General features: G+C 49.9%; 1 protein-coding gene across 1 annotated transcript in view; it reads right to left on the reverse strand.

Annotated features, from left to right (window-relative positions):
* Positions 1-12,100, reverse strand: part of DNHD1 (dynein heavy chain domain 1) — a 74,665-nt gene that overhangs the window by 22,374 nt on the left and 40,191 nt on the right. The window contains 10 exon segments of the mRNA XM_046015874.1: positions 3,405-3,693; positions 3,934-4,126; positions 4,313-4,490; positions 4,692-7,578; positions 7,681-7,778; positions 8,096-8,221; positions 9,586-9,793; positions 10,290-10,384; positions 10,806-10,998; positions 11,094-11,221. Of these exon segments, the coding sequence (XP_045871830.1) occupies positions 3,405-3,693; positions 3,934-4,126; positions 4,313-4,490; positions 4,692-7,578; positions 7,681-7,778; positions 8,096-8,221; positions 9,586-9,793; positions 10,290-10,384; positions 10,806-10,998; positions 11,094-11,221 (4,395 nt within the window).

Genomic DNA, 12,100 nt, shown 5'->3' on the forward strand with positions numbered 1-12,100 from the left:
ATGAATTCTACTCCCGAAGCCAATATTGCAGTGTATGTTAACTAATTACAATTTAAAAGTTTGAAAAAAATACAAATGTTATTACTTTTCTTTTTAAACTCTTAACTGTATTTTAAGGAAATTAAAAGATGAAAAAGATAGTTATTTATATATTTATATGCACCCACATATTTACCATTTCTTGTACTCTTCATTCTTTTCTGTAGACCTGAGTTTCCATATGACACTATTTCCCTTCTGCCTGAAGAACATCTATTAGGCTTTTTTTTTTTTTTTTTAAGAGAGAGCGAGGGGGCAGGGAGCTGGGTTAGGGGGTGGGCAGGCAGTTCAGAGGGAGAGGGATAGAGAAAGAATCTTAAGCAGGATCCCCACCCAGCACGGAGGCTGTCGCAGGCTTTGATCTTACATGACCCTGAAATCATGACCTGAGCTGAAATCAAGAGTTGGCCACTTAACCAACTGAGCCACCCAGCTGTCCCTTTTAGCATTTCTTACAGAGCAGTTATAGCAACAGTAAATCTTCCCAGCATCTGCATCTCCCATCATGCATCTGCAATACTTTCATTTCATCTGCTTTCATGAAGGGTATCTTTACTGTATAGCGAATTCTAAGATGACAGGTTCCCCTGCCCCCACCTTTTAGTCCTTGAAATGTAAAATTTCATTATCCCCTGGATAATGAAACTATCCCCTGGATTCTGTTGTTTCTGATGGGAAGTTAACCATCACTCTTAATACTATTTATCTATACATAACATGTTTTTATCTTTTTTCTGACCACTTTCAAGGTTTTTCTTTCTTTGATTTTCTGCTATATGACTATGATGTGCCTAGGTGTGGTTTTCTTCTTCTTATTTTACTTGGGCGGTAACTGAGCTTTCTATATTTGAAAAGTTAATATTTTCCAAGAAATTTGGGGAAATTTTGGTCCTTATTTACTCATAGGATTTTTTCTGCCCTAGTCCCTCTCCTTCTGGACCTCCAGTTATGTGAGTGTGTGTGTGTGTGTATGTGTGTGTGCGCGCGCGCGCGTGCTTGAAGTTCTAATTTTTTTTAAAAGATTTTATTTATTTATTTGACAGAGAGAGAGACAGCCAGAGCAGGAACAGAAGCAGGGGGAGTGGGAGAGGAAGAAGCAGGCTTCCCGCCAAGCAGGGAGCCTGATGTAGGGCTTGATCTCATGGCCCTGGGATCATGACCTGAGCAGAAGGCAGATACTTAAGGATTGATTCAACCAGGCACCCCTGCCTGAAGCTCTATTCATATTCAATATATTTCTGTTCCTCAGAACAGTCAGGATTCACTGACTCTTTCTTTTGCTATCTCCAATCTGCTATTAAACCATGCAGTGAATTTTTCATTTCAGTTACTGTATTTTCTACTTCTAAAATTTCTGTTTAGTTATTTTTAGTAGTTTCCATTTCTTTGCAGAGATTACTTATGTGTTCGTCCATTTGGGTCATATTTTCCTTTAACTACCTGAGGATTCTTATAATAGCCATAATAGCTGCTGTAGATATTTGCTAGATTTAACTTCTAGACCATTTTAAGGTCAGTTTTTATTGACTGTTTTTTTCTAGATGATGGGTCACAGTTTTTTGTTTTATTGTACATTTATTAATTTTTTATATTATACTAGATGTTTCGGTGGCTGTTACCCTGGGATATCTTTTACACTGCCAACTGTAATATACTTCATTCCACAACATTGTTTGCAGTGTTTTCAACCTTCCTGTTGAAGTCTCTTCTCAGTTGCTATTCACAGATCTGAATTTACTCTTTCTATTTTCCACTGACAATTTGATTATTTGTGCAAATTCACCTAAAGGCCCAAATAATATAGTTGTAGAAAATTACAGGTTTTAGTGTTACACAGACTTAAATTTTAATTTTGGTTCTGACACTTAACTGGCTTGAGTGTCTCAGGCAAATTATAAAATCCTTCAGTTTCATCATCTTTAAAATGCCTATAACACATCTCTTCTTTTTTTTTAAGAATGTATTTATTCATTTGAGAGAGAGACAGAGACAGAGAGAGCACAAGAAGGGGGAGAAGCAGATGGAGAGGGAGAAGCAGACTCCTCACTTGATCAGGGAGCTCCATGGGGACTGGATCCCGGGACCTAGAGATCAGGATCTTCCCCGAAGGCCAACACTTAACCATTTGAGCCACCCGGGTTCCCCTCAAAATCTCCATCTTAATGGGCTTTTATAGACACTAAAGATGACATAGATAAAACATGCAGCACATAGTCCTCAATTATATACCACCTGATTCAAGTTTTCTACATCCCATATTCAAGTCTAACTGGACAATCCAGCTAATGCTTTAGACCACTGACTTCCCTGACTCCAATTCTGCCCATTCTCATGGCCATATTCAAACCTGTCATCATCTAGGGGCACACCACTTTAGAAACTTTAAACTTCAATATTGCTAACTTTTATCACAATTTTCCCTTTCCTTTCTAATCTTTGCTTGTACCAACTCTTACTGAGCACTTACTTCCTATTGAGTCTATAAAAATGAGTAAGACAAATCTGAATCTCTCTTCTCATGAAGCTCAGAATAAGCATAAACAAGTAAACATATAATCATAAAACTATGGTTGTCACAGATTTTTTACGGAACACGAGATGAGTGTCTAACCTAGCCTGGAGGCTCGGGTTTCCTAGAGAACACACTGACTGAGATTATCTGTAAAGAATAAGGACTTAGCTAGATAAATACAGGGAAGGCAGAGAGGACAGCAATCCCAGAGGCTAGCGGAAGCTTGATTTATTGAATGCCTGTACATAGCTGACTCTAGTTGGAGTACAGCGTGTAAGAGCCTAGAGAAGAAAGCCTCATTGCAAGGAGCCTTGCAAAAGCATTCACCAGCATTTCAGGTAATGACTGTCTGAACCAGGGAAGATGGAATGGAAATAAATGGAAAGATTTGAGAGATATATAGAATGCCAAATTGAGAGACACTGTGAATGGATTCTGGTAAGAAAGGGGGAGATGTCAACGAGATTCCTGGCTTGAGTGACTGGATGGATGGTTGTACTAGTTAATAGAGGACAGAAGCAGGTTTTAGGGGTAAGATGATGAGTTGAATCTGAAGTGCCAATGGGACAACAAGGTAGAGATACACAGTAAGTAGTTGGATAAATAGGTCTAGTGCTTAGAAGAACATCCTGGCCTGGGGATAAGTATTTAGCAGCCAAACACAGAGATGGTAGATAAGGTCATGGAGGGTTATGATTGTTCAGGAAGCATGTGTACAATGAGAAGATACTAAGAATGGATTGCTGAGATTTGGTCTGTAGGTGCCTAACTGGGAGTCAGTAAATATTGTTAGGGACTTTACAGCCTCAAGAGAACACAAGGACTCCTTCCTTCCTTCTACCCAGCTCCTTACCAGAAGCGGCCAGGTGCAGATCCTCTAGCAGGAAGAGGAGGGAGCCTTTAGAATCCAGGTGGTGCCCAGGCCACGGGGCAGCCTGTGCTTGGCCCTGGACCCCTCGACTCAGCAACAGGCGTAGGTGGATGGGAGTGAAGGCAGGGTGGATGGGGCTGCACACATAGGGATGATGCGGCTCCACGAGCACCTCCACAAAGGTGGACTTCCCGGTTGCCGCCTCTCCAGCCAGCAGCACTGGGTGTCCCTCCGACAGAAGCAGGTCCACCACATACAAGAGCCGTTCAGTCTGTGGCACAGGAGCAGGGCTTACTGGGGCAGCACCAGTTTAGGATAGTAATTTAGCAGAAAGCAAAGTCTAGGGGTCTCGTCTTAGAGCTGCACTTGCAGCACACTTCACATATTCTTGTGATTGTGAAAACATATCAAAGAACAGGAGCAGGTAGGCCTTAGCTGGGCCTAGAACATGGACTCCCCCAGGATATCTCCTTGAACCCCAACCCCAACTGCTGCCCCACTGTCTTCATACCTGTGGAGAAGGGTTGAAGGCGCCCAGAGTTCCCCTGATGCGGCTACCCAGGTAATGGCCAGTGAAGGGGACCAATGTCCCATTATCAGGACACACATGTAGATCAAACACCAAGGCTGAAGGCGGTAGCTCCGGATAGTTGGAGAGGCAGCTAATAGAACCCCTCAAGAAGGTATCAAAGAGGGGCCAGAGCCTGTTCAGATGGATGTATGGGCAAAAGTGTCAGATAGTTACAATAGTTCCATTTGTGACACACTCACACATTCCACTCCCCCCTCCGCCCCCACCGACAGTGATGTCACCTGAGTTTTTAACTTCCATGCGCCAGTCCATCTTAGCCCTCTGCATCACCCACTCTCAACCCCGCCCCTGCAGATACCTGGAGGGCAGGTGGGCTCCAAAGCCCCAGATCAATGCAAAAAGAAAGCTGCTGACAGCCAGCAAATGTTTCTTGCGCTGATGAGGTACATCATCATTGTCAACCTGGGATGGGTTCAGAGAGCTGCTTTTTGAGGACTTGAAGCTTTGGGCCACAGGATCGCTAAAGCTGAGGTCTTCTGCAAAAGTCACCATGGCCAGAAGAGCCCGGGCAGGAAAAAGGTGGGCGGGAGAGAGTCGAGACTGGCTCTGTCACTGTCCACTTTCAGTCCCCTGACCCAAGCCCACCAAAGAACCCATGTGCCAGGCACCAGCTATATGCCAGCTGTCCTCAAGGCCCCTTATGTCCGAGCCATCCCTTCCCTTTCCCTTCCCTTCACCTGAGATGTGTGCCTTCTCCCCCTCATCTATCCTCAGGTGGGGGTCAAGGAGACAACGCAAGATACGGGCCAGACTGGTGACTTCAGCCACACCTGGGCAAATAGCCCGCTGCCCATGAACATGCAGCAGAGAGCTGGCGCCCTGGCAGGTGAGGAATTGGAACGTTGCTGGCACCAGCACTTCGGCCAGGTGGTTGAGTTCAGCGACCGTGTGGAGATGCAGGTGGTACTCGTGCGGCAGGGCTGCCATCAGGACACTAAGCATCCCCTGCCACGTCTGCTCCCCACCACACCAGACCAGGGCACATTGACTCACCACTGTGGGGGACATGCCTGTTGCATCTCCCACCTCCATCAGGAGAAAAGTACCTGGGGGTCGTGCTATCTGCTGACCACTGGGGAGGCTGAGCTGGGGGGCATCTTTCAGGAGGCAAGTGATGGGGTCCAGCCAAGAGGCATTGGCTACCCCATCACATATTATCCAGTGCTGGATCCCCACTGATTCCTGTGGTGGCCCCCTCAGGCCCACAGTCTTACATGGACTGGCTGCACGCAGCAGCCTAGGGAAGACACCGTGGTGCCAGCAGGGGCCCTCTAGCCATCCCAGGAACTCCTGGGGGCTGAGGACATTGGGATATAGGTGTGTGACCTCCACCGGCTGGCAGCCCTGGGTTGAGGCATCCTCCCTAGCCGCTAGCTGATTCTGGATCTTAAATAAGCTGTGCCAACAAGTGGTCTTGCCACTGCCTGCGGGGCCCAGGAGTATAATACCCAAAGCCTGGCCCAGAGCCTGGCTCAGCTGCTCCAGGGATCTCAAAATATCAGGGCTGGGATGAATGCCTATCTGCGGCAATTCCTCCACCAGCAATGGCTTCCTCGGCGTGTGTGCCTCAGGCTCTGCCAGCACCTGCCTGGCATTAGGGAAAAGCCCACAGAGCAACTCTTGGAGGTTGTGCAGGTGGAGACCACTGAGGGTGCTGAACAGTGGCGAGCGTAGCAGAGCACGCAGCAGGGCATTCTCTTCGGTCACAGCCAGGCTGTGGGGCTGCTGGGACTTGGGCTCCTCCTTGGTCACATTTAAATTCTGTATCATGTCTTCCAGTATGTGCTGGAGCAGGGGCAAACGGCAGGGCAGGGGTGCCGACGCCAGTTCAAGCTCTAAAGAGAAGAATTTAGATAAGCGGGAAGCCATGCGGGAGGCGTCCCGCATCCCAGCACCTAGCAGGGTCAGCTCTGCCACTCGCTGAAGGTCAGGCAGTGTCAAGGCCACAGGCCGCAGAAGCAAGTGCAGGTTGGCAGGCACAGCAGGGCTCAGGGAACGCAGTGTCAGGAGAGAGCCGTAGCCAAGGCGTATGTATACGTGGTGTTTCTCAAAGAAGCCACTGCCAAGGAGCTGGGGTTGTGTGGGGTCAACAGTGCTGGGGCTTCGGGAGGCCGCCTGGTACAGTGGGGCATAGAGGTGGTGCAGTTCAGCCAGGCGCTGGCCCAGGGCAGACAGCAAGCCAAGGGGCAGGCGCTGAGCCGCTTCCAACAGCAGCCAGGCACCACCCTGCAAGGCACCATTCAGGTAGTTGCTTAGGCTCTGGGCCTCTATCTGAGGCAGGCAAGGCATTGTCACCAGCTGGCGCCCCAGTGCCCGTGCTAGGCTCTTCACCGTGGTTGCCTTGCCTACTCCATCAGGGCCCAGTAGAGTCCCACAGGCCACCTCCTCCAAGGCCAGCAACAGTACCAGGGCTGGCCGCTCCGGCAGCAGGCTGGGCAGAGACCCCAGTCTGGGACCCAGGTACTCATAATTGTACAGGAAGGACCGGCCGAGCACATCTATCCAGCATGCAGCTGGCGACGGAGAAGTTGCAGCAGATGCAATAGTCTTGAGACTCTGCAGGGGACTCTGGGGGATGACATGAGGTGAACCCAGGTGATATTTGAGTTGGCGAGCCCAGTGGAAATCTGTCAGATCACTGACCTGGTGCTCCTGCAGCAGCTGTGCTATATCCCGGTGAGTCACTGTCATGGCCAGCAGGGCACTGAGCAGACTGGCCTGGCGGACAGAGCCCAGGGGCTGCTCACCCTGGGAGGCCCTCTGGGCCCGTATAAAATTCACCAGTGCCTCGAGCTTGCACACATGCACGCGGACCATGGCAGGGGTCTTCCCCTCCAGCAGAGCCTCCTCCATCTCCGCCCGCCATACCACCTCCTCTGCCACCAGCACACACTGCCACGGGAAGGCCTGGACTACGTGCAGCCAGTGGTGGGCAAACAGCTGTGGGGCCAACTGGCCTTCCTGGGGCAGCTGCTTGGAGGCCTCATCTAGCCATGGGCCCAGAGTGAGGCGGGAAGCCACACAACCCTGCAACTTGTGCACCAGGGCCAGACGCAGGCACTTCTCCAGAGAGGCCAGCCACTTGGGGAGATCTGAATGCAAAGGAATGGACCTCGGCAGCTTCACCTCCTCGCCGCCTGCCCCTAGCACTGCCAGCGCCTCCACCCAAGTCGATGCGTTCGGGCTTGTCTCCCGGTCATCCACCTTTTCGTCAAGTGGGCTGGACGTGAAGCTCACAGCGTGCACATGAGGAAAGCAGCGCCGTACCCATAGCTGGGCCTCGCAGGACTCCAGGGGGGCAGCCAGCAGGGCCACCAGCTCGCTATCGCTGAGGAAGAAGAGGCGGGGGAAATGAGCACACACCCGATAGAGCACACTCTTCAGGGCCATAATGATGCCCTCCAGCTCCACGGAGCCTGCCTGCAGCAGCTGTTGCAGCTGCTGGCCTTGAAAATGAGGGCTCCGCTTGACACTGGGCACGATAAGTGAAAGAACCCAGGGGTCATCTACAGAGATCTGCATCAGGGTCCGATACTGATCGTCTGTGGCCTTGAACCGAGAGTTCTGCGGTGAGAGGAGATAAAAGTGAGGGAAGCTCTCCCTCCCCGCCTGAGCCCCACGACAACACAGTAGCCCTTGTCCACCTGCCTCACCCTTCTTCCCTACCAGGTCAGGACTAGGAAACTTGATCTTCATCTCATGCAGAACTTTATTCAGAAAAATCCACTGCTGCTGGAAAGTCACCCACACCTCCAGCAGGGCACCTGTATGAGCAGTGAGAGGAACACTGGAGGGAGACTGGGGTTTTAGCTTCTGCTAGGGGGTCCAGCTGGTCCTCACCTCTCAGGGTGCCCCACCCCAAAATACTCAGCAGGACCCAGGGACCTTGTCTGGAAGACAGCAAACTTTCACCGTGAATAAGATTTCACCTGGTCACCTCAGCCAAGAAGTGGCTCTGAAGGGGATCGTCACTTTGTCCTTCTGATCTTGCCCCCACCCAACCCCCACCTCTTAACCCCATTCCTCCAGGCCAACCCACCTCAGGTCCCACCCATTCACCCAGCTAGAGACCTGCACTCACTCAGGCTATGCATGATGGTCACCCACTCCAAAGCTGCTTTGTTTAAGTCTCCTGACTTTTGGATGGCCAGGATCTTGAACAACACCTGTAGACTTTCCTGGATAGAATCCTGCAGGCTGCCATAATCTAAGGAAGAGTGGGTTCCAGCTGAGCTCAGCTGGCAGTTGATGGGGCAAAGGCAGAGATGACTATTACCCAAATAACACTGACACTCAACAGTTCTCAAGTTACTCTCTAGAAGACCCAAACATGTTTTCTTCCACTAGTTGAGAATTATGCTCACCTGGAGTCAGAGTGTGTTTGCAAGCCTGTTCATGTGAGTTATAATCCTAATTACAGAGTTTGATCTAATATTTTGTTAACCACTTAAATATGGGTGGGGAAGGAGTTCCTGGTTCTATGGAAACTATGGAAAGCCTTCAGTAAAGGTGAGTTGATAAAGCATATTAAATTATGTATAGGCCAATTTTTAAAAATTGGAAATTGTAATAAAAATCTAGAAAAATTCTGTACTCCAGTAACTTCATAAGTGTCATCCCATCACTGCTCAACTTTACAGAAGTTGGGAGCAGAAACAGTGGACAGTGCATTAATGTGGGAAAGGCAGTGAGGAACTTCCATCAGTTGACTGCAAATCACAGTAAAGCTCTTGTCCTTCAGCCAAAGGTTAATAAAAAAATGTATATTTATATGTTTTAAGCTAAAGTAAAAATCTTAAGCCATATATACATCATTTTTTATGATCTTCCTATTTAACTGACTGAATTTGCCAGTTGGGTTTCAAGTGGGTTGGATAAGAGAATTTCTCTTCTACTGGCAATTCCCTAACTATGCCATCTCGGTGCCTGTATGTATGTCGTTCCCTCTGCCTAGGATGCCCTTTTCTTCCTGTAAGTTTGGCAAACTTCTAATCCTTCAGGAGTCAGCATGAGGCCTTTGCCTATAGGAAGAGAAGATTCCTCTGACTCTCTTCAGTCCTTTAAAACTGGTCCTCTTTCTGAGATTCGACTGCCCTCAGTTAGATTCTCCACTATGCAGTCATCTCTATTCTATTGTCCTCTCTCACTGGACTAGGAGCTCCTGAGGGACAGCACTTCTGTGAACCTCCACGTCTCCTATGTTTGGCTCAGAGAAAGCAGATAAGAGTAAATGAGTGGGGCAAAAGATCAGAAAGCAGGATGCCATCTAGAGGAAAGAGCATTTTCCAAGGAAAATGGAGAGAGATCATCACTGTGAGGGATTTCTTAGTACACCCAGAAAAGGAAGGACCTTTGCTAAAGAAGCAGCATGGGCAGGAGGAGGGAGCTCCCAAGATTAAGACTTAATAGGAGTGACATGAAAGACACTGTCTCAGGACAGACTGGTGTATCCTGTCCAGTAAGGATGGGGCCCTGGCTGGAGAACCTAGATCCCACAGGGCTTGGTGGACCTGGTGGACGAAAATGGCCCCTGGCAGTGGGCTATCACCCAGCAGCAAAGCCTGGTCTCACCTGAAAGGATGAAGGTGCCACTGTCCTTGCCCACCACCTCCCACTGGGGGCTGCGGATCATTTGCTTCTTGGAGCGCTCCATGGCTGGGGGCTCATAGGGCACATGCAGGATGAAGTTGATGAGTCGCAGCTGGCGTGCCTCCCAGACCCGCTGTAGCCGCCGTAGGGTATCTTGGGCATGGATTCGTTCGTTTTCACACTGCCAGATCTGGAACAGCTGGGTCTCAGGAACCGGCACTGGGTGATGCCTCAGGGGATAGCCTTGAAGCTGGGACTCAAGGGCCAGGGCTCAGGGGAGTGGAAGTGTCAGAGATGGAGAGTAGGACCATTTGGCTTCAGATAGGCCATCTGTAGCATAGTTTGACCTAAAGCTGCTGCCTTGAAACCCACTCTTTTCCAAGGTTTCAGCGGAGAACAGTACCTTAATCAGTTCATGCTGGAAAAGGGCAGGTGTTGGGGGACATCTGCTATCCTGTGTGCCCACAACTTTGGGAGTGGGCATCTCTCAGTCAGAGTCTGAAACCACCCATCAGATCCCCATACCCTCCAGGCAGGATAGCAAACTCAGCTTCCCACCTTCCCAACCACAAGCCAAAATCTACGGCCCCCTGTTGCAAGGGGTTGCTGGAACTTAACTGGATCTATTACAGCTTAGCAAATAGGTCCTGGGTTTGGACCAACTCCCTTTCTGTGGAGGGCCCCACCTGATTGATTCGATCTGCAAAATCCAGCAGCGGACAAGTGAGCAGCTGGCCCAGTGTTAGGAGTTCCATGTTGCAGAGACTGTCTAGCCCTAAGGCTGGAGGTTAGAGGAGACAAGTCAGAGCAACACCCGGTATATGGCAGAGTCTGGCCCATTTCCCAGAGTCTCAGATCTGCAACCCTGAGCCCAGCCCAGGCCAGCTCCCCAACAGAAGATCTGAAAGTACAACATAGAGCCAAGAACTCAGAATGTAGGGTCCAGAGCACAACACAGAGCACAGAGCTAAGATTCGAGCCTGAGTCTAGCCCAAGGCAGCAGAGAGGACCCACATGATGGTGCAGGAGGCTAGAAATATTGGTCCCTGTGGGAGCAAGGCAGGGAGCAACCCAGGGAGGAAATGTGTTGCCCACAGGAGCAGCAGGGAACAAAGTGGTTACTTGTTCTAATCCCCAAGTCCATTCCTCCCCCCCACCACCTCACCCCACCTCCCCCAGCCCTGACTCTACCCAAAACACACTTCGTAGAAGGGCTTGGAAGTTCTGGAGCTGGAGGCTGCCCAGCTTGGTCAGTAATGGCAGGTAGCTACGGAACTCCTCCACCATGCGAATGCAGCACTGCAGGACTGGGCTGTGCAGCCCCAGGCTTGTACTCATGCGGGCTGCCTCCATCAGCCAGCCTTCTGTCTTCTCCTGGGCCATAGTCATGCTGAACTGTTGGGCGGAAGGTTCACTGTCAGCTGGAGACCCTTCTCCACCTTCCCCCTGCAGCCTCTCCACTCAGGCAGGAGCTCTGAGAGCATTGGCACCTTGGCAAAAGCCATGCACTTCCATTCACTGATGTTCTCGGAGATGACTCGGTACAAGTGCCAGATGCGCTGTTGCTGCACAATCGGACGGGTCCCGCAGACTGGCAAGGGCACAGGACTCTCGTTCCCTATGGGATAGGGCAGGCTGAGGCCTAGGCTGGGGGCGGAGGCCATGGTGAGGAATGGTCAGTCAGGAGCCTGTAGTGGCAGAAACAAGCATCTAAACGTGCCAGGACTGGGGTAGCCAAAGTTGTTCAGTACAATGCAGGTGGGGACCATCCAGGGGACAGTGCTTCCTGTTGCTGGGATGCACCAGGCACACTCCTTTCTGCTGAGGGCTTCTGATGGGCAGTTCATTCTTCTGGAACACTGTCCCCTCAGAGGACCATATACCTCACTCCCTCACCAATTCAAGTCCTTCCGCATGTGGCCTGGGTAGCCCAAGCTGTTATGAACTGCTACCTACCCTCCCTGCCATTCCCGACACCTCTTACTTGCTCTCTTCTTTTTTCTGTGCAACTTCTCAGTTTCTAAAATACTCCATGATTTGGTTATATTTTATGTTTATTACTTGTTGTCTTTTTCTCCCAGCTACAGTGATGGGCCTGTGAGGGCAGGAGGTTTGTTCTACGTCCACTGATATACTGCAAGCCCTGTGCACAGTATAGGCACACAACAAGCAGCTGTTAGACAGATGGGCAAATCCAGTGAGATGCATATGGTAAAGATCTAGTCCACAGAGAGGACCGTGGAGGGTAAATGATGATGCTTCCTATTTTGTGTACTTCTGATCATCCTTTCCTCCCTTCATATCTCATAATATCATGGTTTCGGCTAAGGTCATGATCTCATGGGTAGTAAGTTTCCAGTAGTTTCCTCCCTCACTTATTAAAGCCCCACATCAGCTCCATGCTCAGTGGGGAGTCTGCTTGGGGTTTCTCTCCCCCAGCCCTTCCCCACTATGCATGTGTATGCACATGCTGTCTCTCAAATAAATCTTTAAAAAA

The sequence above is a fragment of the Meles meles genome, chromosome 8, assembly GCF_922984935.1.
Source record: "Meles meles chromosome 8, mMelMel3.1 paternal haplotype, whole genome shotgun sequence".
Classification (NCBI taxonomy): Eukaryota; Metazoa; Chordata; class Mammalia; order Carnivora; family Mustelidae; genus Meles; species Meles meles.